The sequence below is a fragment of the Nyctereutes procyonoides genome, unplaced genomic scaffold, assembly GCF_905146905.1.
Source record: "Nyctereutes procyonoides isolate TBG_1078 unplaced genomic scaffold, NYPRO_anot_genome, whole genome shotgun sequence".
NCBI lineage: Eukaryota > Metazoa > Chordata > Mammalia > Carnivora > Canidae > Nyctereutes > Nyctereutes procyonoides.
Genome location: NW_026575024.1, coordinates 5663380 through 5685510, shown reverse-complemented (window position 1 = coordinate 5685510; position 22131 = coordinate 5663380). Strand labels below are relative to the sequence as shown.

Here is a 22131-nt window from a genome sequence, read left to right as displayed (position 1 = left end):
AAGGCGGTGAGCTCGGCGCAGGATGGGATTTTTGGGGTTGGCTCCCTGCCGTGTCAGCTGGGGGATCATTGGCCGAGCGGAGTCACAGCCCTATGGGGGTCCTGCTAGGGCCCGTGGGGTCCCCAGGGTCTGCACATCAGCCCCCGCCCCGCCCTGCACATACCTGCGACGTTGGCCACCCGCAGGGCTTCCTGGTTCTTGGGCGTCTTGGAGCGGTTCTGGCTGCGCTGCTTGCCGCCCGTGGAGCGCGTGCTGCGGAGGTGGACTTCCGTGGCCTTGAAGAAGGCCACCATGAAGGGCTGCTTGTTCTGGGGCCCGTGCCGCCCGATCAGGCCCGCCAACTTGGGGTTGATGCTCTGCCCTAGACCGGAAGCAGCCAAACGCACAGATGGATTACGGGAGAAGCGGTTAGCGGGAGGGGCTGCGGGGACACGAGCTCGTGGTTCACCCCTGCATCTGCCGCGCTCCCGCCAGCGAGGCCTGCTTCGGCATCTACCCTGGGCCAGGTTGTTCAGGAGCTCGGAGCACAGCAGGGAGACCCACGGAGAAAAGCTCCTGTCCCCCGGGGCGTGCGCGCAGTGCAGTCAGGGCAGGTGGGCTGCCCTGGTGACAGGTGTGCAGGGAGAGAAGCAGGAGGGAGAGGGGGCCAGCTGAGGTTTGCAGGACTCGGGCTGGAAGTTCCACCTACAACCTGTTGTCCAAAGCGGGACATGCGATCCACCCAGTATCAAGAAGCGGGGGAGCCCCGCTTGTGAGGGGTGGGAGGTGGGGATATTGAAGCAGCAGCAGAGAGACCAGCCGCCTGGTTGGAGCACAGGCTGGGGGGAAGCGGGGAAGCAGGAGGGCTCCACGGGACAAATCATGGGGGACCTCGGGGAGCACAGATAACAGACGGTCCTGTGGGCAACAGCACACGCTCTGCCTTTATTCTGTTTATGGAGTCAAAGTGTCACACGCAAATCCATGTCCCCCCAGAACCTCAGGACGTGATGTTATTTGAAAAGAGCCCCTTTGTAGATATAATTAGTTATGAGAAGGTCATACAGGACTTGGGGGTGGTGGTGCACACCGATACACACCGAGGGGGCCAACGGATGCCAAACTCCAGTGGGGCTGGGAGAGGCAAGGAAGGACTCATTCCTCGAGCTTTCGGAAGGGGTAGAGCCCTGGGACTTCTCCAGTCCTCGGGGAGGACGGAGGCCTGCTGCTGTGAGCCTCCTGGGGGGGCCTTTGTAGCTGCCCTGGGGGGGCACTGAGACGGCTGCCTGAAGTGGCAAACGGTGGGGTGAGCTGCTGAGCAGCAGGCACCCGGGGCAGACAGTGACGGAGCACCCCAGGGCCGGGGGAGGCCAGTGGGCATCCCGGGAGAGGAACAGGGTCGGCCCCGGGTGGCGGGGAGTGGAGCTGGCCGGAGACAGATCCTCGGTGCTTCGTTTTTCAAATCCATCCTAGGAAATTTTTTTTAAAAGATTTTATTTATTTATTCATGAGAGACACACAGAGAGAGAGAGATTGAGAGAGAGAGAGAGAGGCAGAGGCACAGGCAGAGGGAGAAGCAGGCTCTGTGCAGGGAGCCTAACGCAGGACTCGATCCCGGGTCTCCAGGATCACACCCCAGGCTGGAGGCAGGCGCTAAACCGCTGAGCCACCCGGGCTGCCCCATCCTAGGAATTTATGTCGAATGTTTGTTTTGAGAGAATTACAGATTCACAGGAAGCTGCAGGACAAAGTGTAGAGGGACAGGCCCAGCTGCACCAGGCGGTCACACAACAGACCTGGGTACAGGTACATCCCGGGTGGGAGGCAACAGGCCCTGGACCTACTTTGGGAGAAAACGCTGACCGAATTTGCTAAGGGGCTGGACAGAGAGGGTGTGAGGAGGTGCAGAGTCACACCTGACCTTCACGCTCTGGGCCTGAGCACCTGGAAGAAGGCAGGTGGGGAAACTGAGGCAGGGGTAGGGGCGGGGTGGAGAGAATGAGCCGGGGAGGGGAGGGCGGAAGACAGAACGCAGGGTGGTTTAGTGGCCGCTGTTTGCCACGTCCACCTGTCCCGAGGGAAGCTGGCAGGTGGGCAGCCTGGGTGCGGCCCTGGATCCAGAGGGAGACGGACCTGGCACCAAATGTGCTCTGGCCTGGCGCCCGCCTTCCCGGGTTCAAGTCCTGCCTCTGCCACTCAACACACAGACGCTTCTCAGAGCAGAGCTCTGCACGTCGAAGCGCCGGATAAACGCTGGCTCGGGGAGGCGGGCGGGGTCCCCCGGGGGAGCTCACTGGGGACAGCGTGTAGCTGGATGAGCCCTGAGAGGGCTGAGCCCGGGCACCCCGCCCACCCCCCTCCGCTGAGAGGTCAGGGTTGCACCGGGGAGCCCAGTTAGGGAGGACCTGGGAAGATCGGGAAGGTGCTTGGGGAGGAGGAAGGAGGACCCCCGGAGGATGTGCGGCCCTAGAGACGGCGAGGAGGAAGCAGACGCAGCCAGCCCCGCGTCCTGTGCTCCGCGGCTGGGGGGCAGGACGGGAGCCGAGGACAGCCCGGCCGCTCGGCCCTCGGCCAACATGCAGTTAACGTCAGGCGCGTGGTGATGAGAACTCCGAAGAGAGATGAAGCAAGAGACAGGGAGGAAGCCGGTCTCACTCACGAGAGCGCAGCTCAGAGACGCCCAACGGGCTGCCCACGGACGCCCAGCTCGGAAGGGAGGACAGAGCAGAATTTGAACCCAGGCCGCGTCACTGAGACACAGAGGCGCGACCCCAAGTGGGGTGAGGGGGTCAGAGGCCAACGAACACGGTGCTCTGGGAGGCCCCGGGCCGCCCGTCCACATCTGGAATCAACTTCACCTGGAGCCCCCGCCCCCCCCAGGCCCCAGGCCCCGACAGGCCCAGGTCAGCAAACCCAGCCTCCCGGGACCTCATCGGCACCACGGGGCTCGCTTTGGTTTTTTAACAGCTAATGTTTAAGAGCGCAAACTTCCTCCATCCACCACGGTTTCACCTTCACCCCCTTGAACGTTCTCGGCTTGCCTGCATTCTTCAGCAAGGGTTTCCTCGAGTTCATGCATTTATAATTCGAACGATTCTATAAAAGAAGCCATTAAAGCTGAGCCCCTAGGAATTGTATCTTGCCCCCACCCCCACCTGGAAGGCTTTTAGGGCAAAATAAAAATGCCTGGCCCGAAAACCTGATGCTGTTCCAGATACAGTAAAGTCACGTGCTGCGAGGGCTCCGTGCAGCCCGGCGGGGGGGGGGGGGGGGGGTCGGGCCGGCTCTCGCAGCTGCTCACGCAGCCGGGTCCAGGGACCCAGGGACCCACAGCCTCGGCTGACGACGGGTGGACAGGGTGGGGGGGAAAGGAAAGGAACTTCAGGGGGTTTAAACTCCCATCTGCCGCCGCCCACCCTGTGTGGGCCAGCAGAGGTCAAGTTGGATGCTGGGGCCTCCACGGCCTCATCTGTAAAATGGGGATGATGCCACGTGTCTCACCCGTGCCCCCGTTCCCTGGCACCTACCTCAATTTTCATTGTGGCCTCTGTGCCTTAGGGGACCCCACTCTGGCCACAGGGTCTAACGGACAAGAACTAACCCTCCAGCTGCAGTGACTGGCTGGACGGGCACGTGACCCAATGCAGCCAATGAATGGAAGAGAGGTTCCCTGGACGTTCAGCCTTCAAAAGCAACCTTCTCTCTCCCTGGACAAGACGGAGGGAGGAGGAGTGGACGGAGCCCCAGAAATGGCCACCAACTGGAGACCACGAGAGGGTTACATTTTCAAATGGGGCTGATTCCTTCAAATGGAAGAGCAGAGACAGACCCGGCATCGCTGGTGACATCGCTGAGCCACTGGATCAAACCAGTCCTGAAGCTCGTTTCTTGCCCCAACCACCAAGATGAACAAACCGCCGTGACTGTTTAGTCTAAGCTGCACGCACGTGTGCGCAGTTCCTCGTAACTGGGACCGCACTGTGACTGCTGTTTCATATAAACCCGGCCTTTACGCAACACACGGTGGACGTCTTTCCACATCAGGGAAACACACTGACCTCATCCCTCGTGGCCACAGAGGAGCCTTGCATCTGGAATGGCCTTTACCTCATCCTCTCCCACCGACGGACATTTAGGTCACGTGTCCCAGGCTTGAGTGACCACCCTGTTATCGATCCATTGGTTCATTTGGTGACTACCGATGGACACCTACCGTGTGCTGGGCTCGGAGCCAGGTGCAGGTGCAGCAGTGAGCCAGGGCGGCCCCCCCAAGGGCCCCCAGGGAAGGAGATGGGCTCGGGGATGCGGAGTATCGTGTCTGATGGTGGTGATGGCCACGAAGCAACAAGGGCCGGGTCGGGGGCAGGGACAAGGGAGACTGGTCAGGGAAGGCTTCCTGGCCACAGGAGTCCCGGGGAGGAAGGTCCCCATGGAAGGAAGGGCAGATGCCAAGACCAGGAGATAGGAACACATGCGGCGTGTTGGAAGAACGGGGCAGGGGGACCAGAAAGGGGGGGTGATAAGGCTGGGTCCCTGGGGGCCTTCGTGGGGGCCCTGGATCACATTCTAGGTATGACGGCAGCCTCAGAGGGTCTGCAGAGAGGGACAGGGCCAGATTCCAGGCTGAGAGGCCCACGTGGCCTGGCGTGTGAGGCAAACGAGGTCCCTCCCACCACGCTCTGCCCCAGAGCCCCGCACTTTGGGCAGCTTCTCTGGGTCCTGCACATATTTTGCCGCCCTCCCACAGCCCAGGGATTCAGGGCAGGGTGGCCGCCTCCACCCACCACCCCGGCATAGGACAGGGCTCTAAGACTGGCCAAAGCACCTTCACCGAACAGACAGTGGCAACACAGTGGCTCGTCCCCGGCACCGGGCACTCGGGCGTCGGGGGCACTAGAGGATGTGCAGAGAGGTCCCTGGAGCACCCTCTCCGAGAGTCCTGATGACCAAAATTGTCTCCACGCACTGCTTAGTGTCCCCTGGGAGGCCATGTGTCCCAGGTGGAGAGCGAGGGCTCTACACATACCCTCCCCTAAAGCGATCACAGGTCCTGGACGGACCACGAAGGAAAGTCCTTGCAGTCAGGTTTTCAATGCAAAACGCTAGAGACAATGTGGCATTTCTATCAAGACAACGAATGGACCAGACACCTAAATAATTCATTCATCTCTTTACAAAATATTCATGGTGCACAGGCCAGGGCCCAGGACTACTCTGTACCCTGGAGGTTACAACGAGAATGATACAGGCCCAGGCCCTGCCAGGCCCCGGGAAGGAAGTGCAGAACGAGACAGAGCAACGTCACATCTGGGAGAAAAGACATTTAAATAAAGCCTATGCCAATACATGCGAGTATGTACATGCGTATGGTTTATTTTTGCTTTAATACCCCCAAAAAGGGCCGAGAAGGGTTTTAGTGAAGGAGAAGACATGTGAGTTGTCTGGGAGAAGAATTTCATCTCATTTTATGGTATCACAGGATATTGGCTTTACTTAGCGCGTGCAAGGGCAAGTATCTGTGTCGAGAGTTTGTATCTAAACGTCCGGGACGAGTATCACCGAATAGGGAGCCAGGCCACACGCATTTGGCAGAGGGATCGAGGTAGGAGAAGCTAACAGATCATGGCAAGGAGGAACACGAAACGTAATACTTTAACCGTAACTTCTGTATCTTCAGGGAAGTTGGGAAAGATCTACAGTCTAAGCTAAGAGTTAACAGGTTAAAAACAACCGAAACCAAAAACCTCACCTGAAGATTTGCCCAAGAACAGGGTTGCCAGACTTTGCAAGTAAAAATACAGGATGCCTGGTTAAATCTGAGTCGCAGAGCAATGCATAATGTTGGCAGCGTGTGGGGCACACTTACACTAAGTAATTACTTGTTGTTTACCTGAAATTCAAACCTCACTGGGGGTCCTGTATTTTAACCTGCCAAGAGGGGTTCCTCAAGCCAGGAGAGAAAGGTCTTCCCGATGGATCATCAACACTGATCCCCCTGCTGGGTGCAGCAAAACATGATGGTCCGGGCATCTGGTCTACCCGGGAGGCAGGTAAGGGGGCCCAGGGCGATGGCTTCACTGGTTTCTTCTTTAGTAGAACCTTTAGTGGGCCTCTTGGAGGTATAGATTTTACCTGGTTTTTTTAAATTTTATTTTAATTTTTAAACGAACATATACAGATGCGTATACAGATGTGAGTCTTCACAAATGTATAGACTGATATGATCACCTCCACCAAGACGCAGAACGGCTCCAGCACCCGCAGAACTCCCTTGAGCTGCCTGTTACCTCAGTGCATCGAAACTGGAGATGCCTCTGCTTCCCAGGGACACATGTCGACGTCCGGAGACATTTTTGGGAGATTTACAACTCGAGGGAGGCGCATCTCCATCTAGCGAGCAGAGGCCAGGGATGGTGCTAATCATCCTACGATGCTCAGGATGACCCAACAGGGAATGAGGCAGCCCCAGCGGTTCAACAGTGCCGGGGTAGAGAAACTCTACCTTGCTTAGACCTGCTCCTGGTCCACTCCCGGCCTCTGGCAACTACTGATCCGTTCTCACCCCCATAGCTTTGCATTTTCTCAATATCTCATGTATGTGGACTCCCACTGTCTTCCGCTTCAGCTTACTTCAACCTGGATGTCTCTGAGATTCCCCTCTGGGGTCACAGGTTCCAGCAGCCCGTTTCCTGGTTGCTGACTACCCTTCTGTAGTACGGATTTGATCCAGTCGCTGAGTAGTAGTCCGCAGTGTGATCTGACCTGGCTCGTTGATCCAATCAGCTGGTGGACGACACCTGGGTTGCTTCCAGTTTGGACGGTCATGAACATGAGGCACAGTGACCACCAGGTTTTGCGTGAACTTGTGTTTCCCTTGCTGTGATGGAAAGCGGAAGTGAAATCCTTCGTGCTGCTTATTTCCACAGCCTTTGCACACTCCAGGTGCCCGCCTGTTCCCGAATCACCACACCTGCTGTCTGTAGAGGCCGGCAAAGCTGTCTGAGCAAGACTCTGCTCCACTCCGGAGCTGAGCGGAGAACGTCCAACCCCAGGAGTGCTCAGGGAGGCAGAAGCGGCTGGTTGCGGATGCACGCGCCATGCCCAACCCCTTTGTCCCTGGCCCTCCTCCACACAAGGAGGCTACAAACAGACCCTTCCCAGTCCCCCTGCAGCTCCTTCTAGGATGGGCGCTGCAGGCCTCTCAGAGATGTCCTCCTCCCCCAAAAAGGCAGGCGGATGGAAAAAGCCTTGATCTAGCCCCCCTGCTTCCTTCTTCCATGCTTGGGGATGTGGAGGCCAGCATCTTGCCAAACGTGATGTGATGAGTCCCAGGACACAATGGGAGGCCAGGAGGAAGAAAAAAAATCTTGACTGTTGTTGATTCTGTAACCCAGGGATTGGCAGGCGACACCCTGCAGGCCAAATCCATTCTGTTTTTGCAAATAACGTTTTACTGGAACGCCACCTTGCACACTTGTGCACACGTTTACCACCTGCTTTCACGCTCTAATGCCACAGCTGAGGAGCTGTGTGAGAGGAGCCTGACCCACCAAGCCTAGAACACTTGCTGACACTTTATAGGGAAGTGTGCTGACCTCTGCCCTAACCGACCCCGGACCCACATACCTCCACACCTGTAAAGGAAACCATAATCGCCCCGAGATAAGACGCTTTTATTGTCTATCATTTGCCGATGAAAGTATTGCTGGCAGAGTGGGTTCTAGCCACTGCTGGCTCACGATAAAGATGAGAAGTGACCGTTACTGAGCGTTTGCTCCGAGCCAGGCTGCGCTGAGGCCATTCCATGTGTGGCTGCTCCTGACCCCACACTTACAGATGGGGAAGCTGGCTCGGAGCTATGGACATAACCACTAAACCATCGCTGAGTCCAGGTGGATTGAAACACAGGAAGGGAAAGGTTCCCGGGGCATGGATGTGGCCGACTACAGAGCCTCCAGGGAGGGACTCCCCGAGGCGTGAGGAGGAAGGTCTTCCAAGAGGTGAGCGGCCCGCGGTGTGGCTGGGGACTCTGGGGGCGGAGGGCGAGCCGGTGCCTCGGGCCACTGCTGGCGGGCCCTGGAGCGCAGCGAGCAGAACCAGCACGCCCAGCCCAGGGGACTCCCCAGGAACAGGCATGGAGCCCAGATGGGGCCCCTCAGGAGAGGAGAGCACAGCCCAATCAGGGAAGGCGACATCTCTGTTTCTTGGGGTTTGTTTATTTTCCAGGCCCCGAGCCGCTGGCTCCCCCGTGGAGGCCCGCAGCACAAGAATGCACTTTGCTGAGTGTGCAAAACACATACATTGCAGCCACCTGTCTCGATGCTGCAAGGCCCAAGTGACAAGTGACAATGGAGTTAACGCTTGGGGCATCTGCTTGGCCCCAGCGACCCCGTGTTGTCCCAGCCGCGGTGGCCCACCCAGCCCTGAAGGACCCATCCCAGCCTCTGGGTCATCATCAAGGCCTCCTCTTTTCTCTCGCTCGGCTTCTGGACAAACAGGATGTGAAGCAATCGCAAGGGCGAAGGCACCTTGGAGCCAGCTGCGCCGTGGGCGGGATCCCTCGCCAACCTCGGCTTTACGGGGCTTAGTCTCCCCAGCTGCCGTGGGCGAGTGGCTCACCTCCCAGGCCCGTCCCAGCCGCTGCAGCCCAGCCTCGCGCTGGCACAGCATCCGCCCTCGATCCTTTAAATGCCTCGCAATCCCATTCAATCCCATCTGGGATGATCAAGAGACGGACACGTGCTCTCGCGCCCGAGGAGGGAAGCCCGAGGCTCCCTCTGCGCCCAGACGTCCAGAACACACGTGTCCGACTTCAGGAAGCAGACACAGGGTGGGTGGGAGGAGACGGGGCCCTCCCGGTCTGCGAGCAGCAGCCCGACGCAGGGAGGCGTGAGGTGGGTCAATGAGGCCGCCGGCTTGTCCTCTTGGATCGGAGAGGTAGGGCTTTTCGACTCTGACTGATTTCTTCTCTGGACAAAGGAGAGGAGGGGGACCCTATAAACTAGGACAAGATGCTGAAGCCCTTCTCTGGGGGACAAATGACCACGTCTGCAAGGGCAAAAGTGTCTCCAGCCCAAAGCGGTGTCTTCACCTCCCCGTAGCTTTGGGACGGAAGGTGACACCAGGAAAACCATGAATGTTGATCTGGGGAGCAGCTGGAAGTCCTTGTGAGGACCCCAGAACTTGTCTTCACAGCCTCATCCGTGACCTGCAGCATACGGTCCCGCCACCGTCCACCTTCCTATGAGAATATGGGTGCTGTGACAGCAAAACCCTGCAGACCTGGGCCCCAGGGCCTGCAACGATCCCTGGCTCGATCACATGTTTGTTGAGTGAAGAAACGTGTTTCCAGGACAGGCGGAGAGGCTCTCCACCGTAGGAAGCTGGTTCTAACAACCAGGTGTGGGGCGGGGAGAGTCCGGCGTCGCTCCGCGGCCCGGGGTGCAGGGCCCGGGGCCATCCTGTCCGCAGGCACGGTGCCCAGGCCCGCGGTACTTTTAAGGGCCCATGAAAATGTTTGTCTCTTAAAATCCGAAGAAAACTTTTGAGGGTTGTGGAAAATGTTTTAATTTTTAACCCAGCCAGGATTATGTTCATCTTTATACCAACATGGTCATAAAACATGGTTTTCCTTTTTTTTTTTTTTTTTTTTTTAATGGAGGGAGGAACCCACAAGAGTCAAATGCAGCCCTGGCCACTTCTGTTAGCCCTGCAGGAAGCCCACTGTCTTCTGGGTTTTTTTCTCAAACCCCTTCCTTCCCAGGCAGGAAGCAGGGTGCTGTAGGGTCCTGAGCGGTCTGTCCGGATGGCCTGGCCGTGCACCCAGCAGGGGCTCATAGAATACACACCACTCCCCAAGCCTGGTCTCTGCTGACCACACTCCTCGGACAGGGTTCCAGGGAAGAGTGAGGTTGGGGGGCTGGAGTCAGAACCCCCGGTGAAGCCCAGGTCTGCCCAGGGCACCGGGCGACTTCAGGTATGTGGCTCCTCCTTCTCGGCCTGGGTTTCCTCATCTGCTAACGTGTTGATGCTAACGGCTGTGCTCCCCGGGCAGGTCCCCGCGAGCACAGAGCACGCTGACGGCAACCAGGAGAGTAACAGGAAGCATGCGTGAGCGTAGACAGGGTGCCAGGCCCAGGGCGCAGCATTCCACGGGAATTCACTCTTCTTCCCAATTATGCACCCGCAGAACAGATGAAGGGACAAGGCATCGAGAGGCTGGACCGACTGCCCAATGAGCAGGGCCTGGGCCGTTGGCTCTAGGGTCCGGGTGGGAGCCGCTGGCCCGTCCCTATTGTGCACAGGAGCCCCAAGCCGGCACCCTGGGCCACGGCCACAGCCCCCCTGCCAGCTGGCTAGCCCTCCACTCCGGGGAAGCCAGAACGTGTCTGCACCCCACCATTCAGGGTGCCTCCTGTCTCCCACCGGCCCCCAGCAGGGAGCACCGCCTGCGCGGCTCAGGGGCAGCTGCCTCTCCTCTCTTCTGTACAAAGGAGAAGACAAGCAGACGCCAGCCCTCCTTCCCACAGCGTCCTGTCCTCCGATGAGACAATGCTCCCCGGCTGGCTCCCGATGAGCCACAGGTGCCCGGAGCGTTTATGGGCTTCTCCCCCGCACGGCGCTGGTGGAGCAGAAGCCCCGGTGTCTCCCCAGGGGCCCCGACAGGAAGGCGCAGCTGCAGAGGGAACAGATGCTCGCCTCCTGGGTGGTCTCGGGAGGTATCCGGAGACCCGGGGAGCAGGAGGCTCGCCTCACACCAGACACCAAACTTCTCAAAGACGATCTGGGACATCTGAGCCTCACTAGGACGGAAGCAAGCTCAGCAGCGTAACCGTCATCAGCATGCCCATTGTATGGGCGTGAAAACAGAGGCCCCCGAGAGGGGACATGCTCCATATTCTGGGAGCCACCCATCTAGTGGCTGCAAGATGCTGCCGGGGTCTGGATGAGGATTAGACGCTGTACGTGACTCAGGGCCCCTCCCCGTCACCTCGCAGAGGGGGCCCTGGGGCCTGGGCACGGGCGCCACGCCCGGAACTCGGCTTTCCCAGGTGCAACAGGAGGCAGGGACCTGGCTGCTCCTACAGGCCACACGGCCGCGGTGTACCGGCACACGGAGCCCAGCACCCACGGGCACGGTGGGGCGCTCAGCCTGGGCACCGTCTTATTAGCAGCTACCCCAAAACACGGGGCAAGGTGTTGCCGGCGTTGTCAGCCCTGGGTCAAGACCCTGAGTTATTCAAGGAGCCTGTGAGAAAAGGCAGCTTCCTGGGCCCAGTCCTCTGGGACCCGGCAACAGTGGGTCTGGGGTGGGGGCCCAGGAGTCAGTCCGCTCAACAGGCCCCCAGCCACCCCACCCGGGGGCTTCTGATGGACACCGGGGTCGGAGGGAAAGCAACGCATCGCCAGGAGCCCGTGGTTTCAGAAACGTTGGGTTTATGTGCTTGTCTCATTCCCAAAAGGATCCTGAAATTCATACCCCGTGAGCCATTGTACGCTTTGCACCTTTCGGATGGCCCGAGTGGGTAGGCCTTCCCCGACCCAGGCCACCAGGCCAATCTTGCTGCTCCGACATGCACCATGCCCGGCCAGAACACCCAGATCCTTGGGTGGCGGTGGCAGCCGTGCCCAGGTCCATATGCCCCCGGGGAGGAGATGGGTCCTGAGTCAGGGGTACAGCTTCCGATCCTTGGCCGGACCCTGAGCAGCATCGTATGTGCTAGGCTACGCTCCCCCTAGATGAAGGGGGATCCCCGGGTGGCTCCCGGAACGTGGAGCCGCACACCTCTGTCTCCTCTGCTGTACCATGAGGATCTTACTGGCAGCACCTGCCTTGCAGCCCCCAGGGTGGGCATGACAAGAGACCACAGCGTAAAGCACTGACTCTGGGCTCAGTCGCTGGCCCGAGTGGAACAATTAAGCTCTTCACCCATGAGCTCATCTGATCCTTCACCACCACCCTGGAAGGTGGAAACTATTATTAACCCTACTTTCCAGATGAGGGACATTTAGGTGACTCACCCTGGATCATGTGGGTAGAAGCAGTAGAGATGTGGTTTGAACCTGTGAGTCTAGCCTCCCGAGCCCAAGCTTTAACCATCGGGCTGTACCATCTCAACGCTAAGCCTCACCTACATTCTGGGGGCAGAGGAAGCAGAAGCTGGAGGAAATGAGGGCACAAAACCCCGGACTTTGGGGGAGAACAATGATGCCAAGCCTGACACCTGGGGAACCGGCTTGGGTGTCACTTAAGAGAAAAACTAAACTCAGGCCACCCCAAGCCAGCAGGGCAGACAGCTCAGAGAAGCATAGGACCCGTTAAGGTCAGGTTGGAAGAACGAGACAAGATCCACACATCCAGGGAAACGGTCACTCCCCAGAGAGGAGCCAGGTCTACCCGAGACTCCTTTTTACCTCATCTCCAACATGTTCCTCAGGAACTTGTAAGTAAAAAGAAGAGTTGAGTGACTCTATTGCCAAATAAGTTTAGAATTCCTCTATGCTATGTTCCCCATCAGGAAATCCACAATGGACGTTGACAAAATAAAGGTTCTGATAAGTTCTGTAGAGAAACCTGCTTAGTTTATCCAACCTAACACTTTCTTTCTCACACTTAACTCATGAATGCTTGTTCCCTTTGCCCCTGGGACACCCATCGACACTTCATGGGACACAGTTTGAGAGATTTTGGCATACAACAGGGACCGTACATTTGGCCCATAATCATCTGAAAATAATATTTTCAACTTTGTGGACCACAAAGTCTCTGTCCCACCTACCTAACTCTGCTGCAACAGCATAAAAGCAAAGCCTAGACAATGTGTAAATGAGTGTGGCTGTGTACTAATAAAGCTTTATGGGCACCAAAATGTGAACTTCATATAATTGTACGTCATGAGATAGTCATCTTCTTTTGGTATCTCTCACCCATTTAAAAATGTGAAGACTGTTTTCAGCTCCCAGGCCACAGTAAATCAGGATGCAGGCTGAATTTGGTCCCCCAGGCATATAGTTTGCCAACCCGATACAGAACAACAGAAAATTCTAGCATTTCTGGGATCCCCCTCCCCCTTTAGGTGTCACGGAAAGAGGAAAGAGGAGGGGAGAGAGGCTGAATGCTCCATCAGTAGAAAGAACAGCCTGGAAGCATGGTCCTAAACTCTGCGGCACCTCCCACATGGTGCCTGGCCTCAGGCAAGCGTCAAGTCCAGGCGGCAGCTCCGGACCAAAGCAGTGGCCTCTGATGATAGGAAAGAAAAGAGTCTGCAAAGCCCACCAGTGATAAAGCAAAGGTAAGGGGGATCCCTGGGTGGCTCAGCGGTTTAGCGCCTGCCTTTGGCCCAGGGCGCGATCCTGGAGTCCCGAGATCGAGTCCCACGTCAGGCTCCCGGCATGGAGCCTGCTTCTCCCTCCTCCTGTGTCTCTGCCTCTCTCTATTCTCTCTGTCTATGATAAATAAATAAATAAATAAATCTTTAAAAAAAAAAAAAAAGCAAAGGTTAGACAATTTAGCTGCTTTGCCCATATCCATTTGGTAAAACCTGGCATTAACCGTAGTAAAAACAAAAAACAAAAAAAACTAGAAAGTGGCAAAATATTTGCAGCTCCAATCACAGAGGGCCAGATATCCTTAGAATATAAAGAAGAAAGGGACCCTTGCTCCGCCAGAGCAATGGGCAGAGGGTACGAGCGGATGGCGCGGAGGGTTAGCTCCGGGGAGGGCACCCAAGAAAGGGCCCGGCCTCCCACCGCAGACAGAAAAGCAAAGCCCAACTACAAGGTCCCGTTTGTCGTCTCCCTGGTCACCAAGGATGGACAAGTCCAGGCACGGGTACCGTCCAGGCAGGGGCAGCAGGTGCCCCCGGGTACACTGGTGGGGGCGTGAATGGGACCAGCGCCGAGGAGGGCGGACTGACAACATCTCCCCAGACGCACAGACAGCGCCCTTTCGGGAATCCAGCCCGGAGCTACACTCACGGGGACGGCGACGTATGCCCTGAGGTTCCACTGCGGCTCCGTAGGTAAGAGCCGAGGACCCGAGAACACCTCCCCGCCCTTCCCAGGGGCCTGGAGAGGTCAGCGCGGGCAGCAGGGGCAGTAGAAGCACCACCAACACCATTAATACCAAAAGCAACAGCCCCGGTTTAGGGCGTGTGTCCTCGGCAGCAGGGGCCACACTCCGCCTCTGCTTCTCGACCCTCTGCCGACCCCAGACCCCCCAGACCCGCGGACTCAGAATCTGCACCTTAACAAGCCGCCCGGGGGATGCGTATGCACTAGCGAGGCCGCAGCTTAAAAACTCTGTGTTTTTAAATTCAGAAGTTTTAAGCTTCTGTGTTAACTCGCCCCATGGCAACTGTGTGTTGGAGTTGAGGAGGCTCCGAAAGGTTAGGGAAGTTGCCCAAAGTCACACAGCGAGCCAGAAAGAGACGCTCACCCCGCAGGGACACGAAAACACAGCGGCCTCTGACCAAATAGGGCGGCTCTTCAAGGGCTGCAAAGGGCCGACCCTCGAGGTAAGTTGTCAGGTACAAAAAAGCAGGGCGGCCAACACCGTATATACTTTGCTGCTACTTACAGGAGGAGGAAAAAAAAAGGAAGGCAGACTCCATATGCAGTTGTTTAGACACCCAGAGGGCAGCTCTGAAAAGATAAGCAGATTGATAACCGGGAAACAGCAGCTGCCTCTGGGGGTGGAAGCGAGCAGCGGCAGAGGCAGCCCCGGGGAGAGTCCACTCTTGCACGCATCTGCAGCTTGCATTTTGAGCCACCGGCAAGTTTTACCTACTCAAAAATAAATGTGTTTTTAGTTTGGGTTTTTTTTTTTTTTTTCCTGAACGCTGGTGTAAGGAAGAAGCTACCCACCCCAAAGCCATCCCCCACTTAATAAGAAACACACTTTGGGGGAAGAAAGGGATGCAAGCGGCTCCACCCTAGCTCCGGCTCATCCTCTGTCCTCCCTCGTGGGAGCTGGTGGATGCCCAGCAGAGAGTGAGTGGAAGGCATAGGGCGACGCAGGCGAACACTGGATTCTCCAGGTATTTGGGACACAGAACCACATTCAGGCTCTCTTGGAAGGGGCTTCAGGCCTGGTCCAACGCTGTGGTCCTTAACCAGGGGCAGTTTTGCTCTGCAGGGCACATTTGGTAACATCTGGAGATGTTTTTTTGGGAGATGCTACTGGCGTCTGGTGGGTAGAGGCCAGGGATACTGTTAGACATCCTGCCACGCACGGGACACTCAGGGTGTCCTCTGTCTCCCAGTTGGGGCACCTGGGTCATTGCGTCTCAAATGGTTATGCGTTCAGGCACCACCTGGGGCTCCAGTTAAAATGCTGGTTGTAACGCAGCAGGCCTGGGATGTAGCAGAGTCTGCCTTTCCGAGAGGATGCCAACCCTGCTGGTGCAGGACCTCACTCTGCACAACGAGGCTTCACCCAACCCGGCCTTGGCCAACTGTGTAATAATCTCTTGCAAAGGGGGCAGGTGCTACTTTTGCTGGGGATCGAAACGCTGGACAGTGAGTACTGGTGGCGGGGGGGGGGGGGAACACTCTTTTGATGGAAACAAGCATGAGCTTGCTGAGCCCCTGTGTGAATCCAGGAGCACAGACTGCATCAGAATCAATGGGGTGGCGGCCGGGGACCTACCGTCCAAGGTCTCCACGCAGAGCTGCAGGCCCAGGTTGTGTCGTGGGTTGACCACCCAGTGGTTGCTGGTGGCTGTGATGTCGAACACCAGCCAGCCCTCCTCTGAGGCCCAGAGGGTGCGGCTGTCCAGCAGGAACAGGTCTGACTCCCTGCAAGAAAGGAGGAGAGACACAGGCTCCAGGTCAGCAGGGCGTGGCTTGGTCACCCTGTCACCAGACAGCTGCTGCTGGAGAGAAGGAGCATGTGGAGTAGGGGAGGCAGGAGGAGGTCCCCTGGGCCCCCAAAAGTGGCTGCATCAGAGCAAGATCCAGGCCTGAAGAGCTGTGATGGGAAAAGGGGGTACGGAAGTGGCATTAAGAGATACATAGAGGGGACACAGAGCTGCTCCGAGGCAAACTCACCTTCCTACTTGTTGGGGGCACACCAATGGACAGGGTACGGGAAGGCCAGAATTCACAGCCTCTGTGTTGCTGGGCATCTCAGGGAACGGAGGCCCACATTTGTTAGATTTCTCACCATTTGCCAGGTACTGCCCCAAGTATTCTACACACATTATCTCATTCAACCCTCACGACCCTATGGTTTCGTGATATTATCATCTCCATTGATCATGGTAAAGCCATGATTGCCCCAGGTCATTGAGCCAGGAAGTTACTGAGTTGGGGTGTGAGCTCAGGTCACTGAACACCAGTGCACATGATCTTCATTTCCATGACCTGCAACTTCTTCATAAGCTCACCAAGCAGTAGGAGGTGAACTCCTAGACTTTACATTTTTATGAATAGAGATAACTCTTTAATACTCTCTTCCTCATATTTTGCAGTAGTAAAATGGGTAAAACTATAACTGATGTTATGGTGGATGGAAGATGGATGGATGAGTAGATGCATGGGTGGATGGGTGGGTGGATGGGTGGGTGGATGAGAAGATGGATGGGTAGGTGGGTGGATACGTGGATAGGTCAGTGGATGGATGGATGGATGGACAGGTGGATGGGTGGTTGGGTGGGCAGATGGATAGGTGGATGGGTAGGTAAATGGGTGGATGGGTGGGTGGATGAATGGATGGGTGGGTGGGCAGATGGATTAATGGATGGATGGATGGATGGATGGATGGATGGATGGATGGATAGATGGATGGGCAGAGAGATGGATGGGAAGGTGATGGGTGGTTGGGTGGGTGAACGAATGGATGGATGGATAGACGGATATAGGTGGGTGGGTAGTTGGGCAGGTAGATGGGTAAGTGGATAGATGGGTAGAAGGATGGATGGGTGTGTGGATAAGAGGATTGATGGGTGGGTAGGTGAATAGGTAGATAGGTGAGTGAATGGATGGATGGATGGATGGATGGATGGATGGATGGATGGACAGGTGGATGGGTAGGTGGATGGGTGGTTGGGTGGGTAGACGAATGGAATAGGTGGGTGGGTTGTTGGCAGGTAGATGGGTAAGTGGATGGGTGAATAGAAGGATGGATGGATGGATGGATGGACGGACAGGTGGATGGGTAGGTGGATGGGTGGTTGGGTGGGTAGACGAATGGAATAGGTGGGTGGGTTGTTGGCAGGTAGATGGGTAAGTGGATGGGTGAATAGAAGGATGGATGGGTGGATGGATGGATGGATGGATGGATGGGTGGGTGGTTGGGTGGGCAGATGGATAGGTGGATGGGTAGGTAAATGGGTGAATGGGTGGGTGGATGAATGGATGGATGGGTGGGCAGATGGATTAATGGATGGATGGATGGATGGATGGATGGATGGATGGATGGATAGATGGATGGGCAGAGAGATGGATGGGAAGGTGATGGGTGGTTGGGTGGGTAGATACCCAGGTAGGTGGATGGGTAGGTAGATGGGTGGATGGGTGGGTGAACGAATGGATGGATGGATGGATGGATAGATGGATATAGGTGGGTGGGTGGTTGGGCAGGTAGATGGGTAAGTGGATAGATGGGTAGAAGGATGGATGGGTGTGTGGATAAGAGGATCGATGGGTGTGTAGGTGAATAGGTAGATAGGTGAGTGAATGGATGGATGGAAGGATGGATGGATGGATGGGCAGGTGGATGGGTAGGTGGATGGGTAGTTGGGTGGGTAGATGAATGGATATAGGCGGGTGGGTTGTTGGCAGGTAGATGGGTAGGTGGATGGGTGAATAGAAGGATGGATGGATGGATGGATGGATGGATGGATGGATGGATGGATGGGTGGGTAGATGGATAGGTGGATGGGTAGGTAAATGGGTGGATGGGTGGGTGGATGAATGGATGGATGGGTGGGCAGATGGATTGATGGATGGATAGGTCGGTGAATTTTTACCTTCGTTGTAGTAGAATTCTAGAACAAGGTAACATCTTGTGCAGTTTTACTTATAAGCATTCAAAGTTTCAATATTTGGAGTCCTTCAATAATCAGTTAAAATATTTGAGCCCCCACATTGTGCCAGACACTGGGGTACAATGGTGAACAACACCTAACCAGCCCCTCCTCCAGGGCACTGACATTCTCCATCATACCTGGAGTGACCTAATTTTCCTGGGAATTATGGTGAATCCTCTCTGCTCACACATAAAGGCGTGAGATGTAGTGGCATCTCTGCTCGAACTTATCGAGCACTTCCTGTGCGTCAGGCTCCGGGTTGAAATGCCTGACCAGCATCAGGTCAGCACTGAGTCCTTACTACAACTCTCCGTGGTGGATAATAGTATCACCTGTGCCATCGTGCAGACCCCAAAACTGAGGCTCAGAAAGGCATAGCTGTCTGCCTGGGGTTACCAGGGGTCACCGCGTGCGAAGACACAGTCAAGGCTGGACTGAAATCCAACCAGACGACCTGCAAGCCCAAGCTTGCAACCACCCATGAACACCATTCTTCTGGACACTTCCTTTGCTCGGGTGTAACTGTCGTCATTTCAGCAAGTCAAACTCATCGTAATATAAGCCATTAAGCCATCAGCTGGTGCCGAGGAGCAGATGCCCCCTTTGCCAGGCACACATCTCCTATTGGCCTCGGTCCCTGAATCTCCAGTTACCAGTCATCCCCATTCAACTCTCCTGTGTGGCCCGGACACTCCTTGTTTGTGAGGTCAGCAGAACTGTAATTCTGCAGCGTGGTGTGCTGTAACACACTGACATCCACCAGTCCCCTTAACGGGAACAAGACTCGTGAGAAGTCCCACGGAAGAGAAATCAGTAATTTCAGCCAGTGTCTCACATTCGCTGTAACGCAGAACCCACTGGAAATGTATGGGGAGGTGAACAGGTCACCCAGAGAAGCCTACACAGGGATGGAGAAGCAGCCTCGGAACAAGACGGGAGCCACGGCAGGTGTGAGGACATGGGGCTGTGTCATCCAGCAGAGCCGTGGAAGGCAGGACTGGAGTTTGATTTCTCTCTTGCATCGCTCTGTCCCAGAGTCCAAGAGCGGGGAACCTAGCTGGCTTGGACAAGTTGGTGCCCAGCCTGTGGCCATGGGAGGGCAGGGCACCCCATGGTGACGGACAGCCTCCCCGGGGCCACAAGACAGGAACATAAGGGTTATCTGCATCCACGTCCCCCCCAAATCTCGCTTTTTAGGTCATACTCAACAATGGCCAGAACCTGACTCAGAAAAAAACCGAATTCTATCACCAGTGTGTGTGAATGGGCCGCGACCGCTGACCTGGCCAACGGCATGCAGCCCAACAGCACAGGCCTGCCACGCTCGAGTCCCCGATGGGCACGCTCCCCGCTCCCGTACAGGGAGATGACAGGCGCCGGGGCGGCCCCGTTAGAGCCACAGGGACCTTGAGGACCCTCCCTCGGCCCGTCGCGTCCTAACTGAGTAACAACGAGACGGTCTTTGACGACCACGCCACTTCAGCTTCGTCCCTGTACCCCTGCCAGGCAGCCCGACAGCTGGCGTGGGTGGGGGACGTCCACGCAGGTTTCGAACTCACAAACAGGAGTCTCCCGCCGTCTTGGTCTCCGCTCTGCCGCGGTGACTCCCGGGCCGTGGCGCGCCGCCAACACTGTCAGAGCACCAGTCAGCTGTTCGCAACAATAACAGGCGGGGAAGGAAGCCCGATCCACATCAAAACAGCTCCCCCGCGCAGGCAGGCTCCCGGGGCCCTCGTGGGAAGCGTCCACACCGCAGCACAGAAGTCGCAAACCTGGGTGGTGGCTTTGCTGGAAATTGTTATTTGCAGGAAAATGTGACCAGATATCTGGATAAGCCCTTATGGGCAGTAAAACAAATAGTAACTGAGGGCCTCGGAGCAGTGAACGCCTTGCCAAACGATACTAAACATTCTTATTACAGCCGTGACACCGCGCGCCAGATGTTACAGGCTAACGTTGACTCATCCCGTGAATCAGCGCAGCGCACGGCTCCCCGCCCCCGGGGCACGGTCTGCAGTCGTCCCAGGCCTGCCTGCAAGAGGCCGAAGCACCGGGGCACCGGGGAAGGGCAGCCTTGGCCAGCCGGGGAGCAGGGGATGCTAGCACGGGCTTTGCTTCTGCACCAAAGGTCCGGCCACGAGGCCAGCACGTCCGCAGGGATGGGTGGGAGAGGGGGGGCCCTTCTGGCTGCCACCTAGCACACCTCATTAGAGCACAGCGGTGAGCACGCCCAGGAGGAACCAGAGGAGCCCCTTGTGATGTGTTCCTTACCTTGGACACCTTGGCCTCCCAGACCCAGCCCAGCTGCGAGCGGAGGCGGGAAGGCTCCGGGTGAAGGGCCCCACTCTCCCACCCCCGGCACTGCTGGGGATCCGGGTCTTTCCTCGCATCAATCCTCTGGGGCCCCCAACGGTAAGACTGTTGATGAGCACAGTGGGCTCCAGAGAAGCAAAGCCAAGCATCCACGCTCAGTGGCCTTGTAAGGGACAGACCCGGGCACAGCATCGGAAGTCTGACCCCAGAACTTGAGCCCGTGAGCACTGTCACTTCCCTGCCTCACCTCACTCCAAAGAGACACGGGAGGTGGTGAGATCCTGCGTGATGCAGGATACTGTCACGACACTGCATGGAGCAGAGAAAATACTAGATAGGTGTGAGGTGTGGGTGGTGGGGGAGGGAGGAGGGTAGGTCAAGTCAGTGGATTCCTGGGCCTCAGTTTCCTCCTCTGTAAAATGGGGGTGATGCCACCTTCCTCAGCAAAGGGGGAGACCCAAGAGAAGGCCAGCTTGGCAGCAAACTCTCAAGGCTTCCCGGGGCATCTCTGGAGTTACCCAAGCCACGCAAGTGCTTGGTGCACGTTCCCTGCTGTGGATCTGTCTTCATCCCCAATTTTTTTTAAAGATTTTATTTATTTATTCATAAGAGACACACAGAGAGGCAGAAACACAGGCAGAGGGAGAAGCAGGCCCCATGCAAGGAGCCCAGTACAGGACTCGCCGGGATCACGACCTGAGCTGAAGGCAGACACTCAACCACTGAGCCACCCAGGTGCCCCGGCCCCCGCTGTATCATGACTGCCTAAAATCCACACGTCAATAGACTAACTATCCACTCGCTTTGACTCCAAAGTTCATCAGACAAGTATACTAGGACGTTCAGAGTCATAGACTTTCTGCAAATAGGGCCGCCCACAATTTCCCCCACCTTGGCACCCAACTAAAGCTCTCCCATAAATCACCAGGGTCTGTTCCCCACCTCTGAAGTCTGGGCTGACCTTGCAACTTGCTCTGATCAGCAGGACCCAGTGCAAGTGCGGCCCGGCTACGTCCAAGGCTTAGCAGTTCCATGTTTGCTCTCTGGGAGGCCACAGCCGCTGGATCAAGCAATCAGACTGCTGTGCTCATTGAGAGACAGCATGAAAGGGGGCAGAGGCCATGGGGAGGAGGGTCTAGAAACAGAGAGAGAAACCGCGCCAGCCCCCAGACGAGGTGCCTTCTTGGGTGTTTCTGACCCGGCCACACTGCCAGCTTCATCAGTGACCACAGCAGACACCGCGGAAAGTACAAGAGCCTCGCAGCTGAGCCCTGCCCAAATTTCTGAGCAACAAAATGACTGCTGATTTATCCACTGTGTTGTGGGTAGTTTGTCCCTCACAGGGACAGAACCCAAACCATAGTTACACTGCGTAGTATAGGAAAATTGAAAACCATCTCCTGGGAGAAGGTTTTACCAGAGACACTGGTAAAAACATGGTGGTACCTCAAGTGCCGCACAGCTGCTTGTTCCAAGGACCCTACAAACCAACCCTTCTGGACGAGGGGGAAATCAGGTACCAAGCGAAATGGTGTTGTAACGCAGAAGGTGTAACGCACATTTCTGGAGAAACGCAAAATGCTAACGGCGAAAAAAAGGAAACAAAATCTGAGCCACGTAACGTGCCTTAAGAATTTAAACAGGAATGTAAAAGCCTTGGGACATCTGGGTGGCTCGAGGGTTGAGCGCCTCCCTTCAGCTCAGGTCATGATCCTGGAGACCTGGGATCAAGTCCCACGTTGGGCTCCCTGCAGGGAGCCTGCTTCTCCCTCTGCCTGTGTCTCTCTCTCTGTGTGTCTCATGAATA

The 22131-nt window shown here is 56.5% G+C and overlaps 1 protein-coding gene across 2 annotated transcripts in view; it reads right to left on the bottom strand.

Annotated features, from left to right (window-relative positions):
• The window catches only part of BMP7 (bone morphogenetic protein 7), a 91624-nt gene that overhangs the window by 13731 nt on the left and 55762 nt on the right, over positions 1–22131 (bottom strand). For both annotated transcript variants that reach the window (XM_055346212.1, XM_055346203.1), the window contains exons 3-4: positions 15629–15777; positions 164–361 (exon numbers count right to left, since the gene is read on the bottom strand). In XM_055346212.1, coding sequence (XP_055202187.1) covers positions 164–361; positions 15629–15777 — 347 coding nt within the window. The remainder of the gene's footprint in view (positions 1–163; positions 362–15628; positions 15778–22131) is intronic.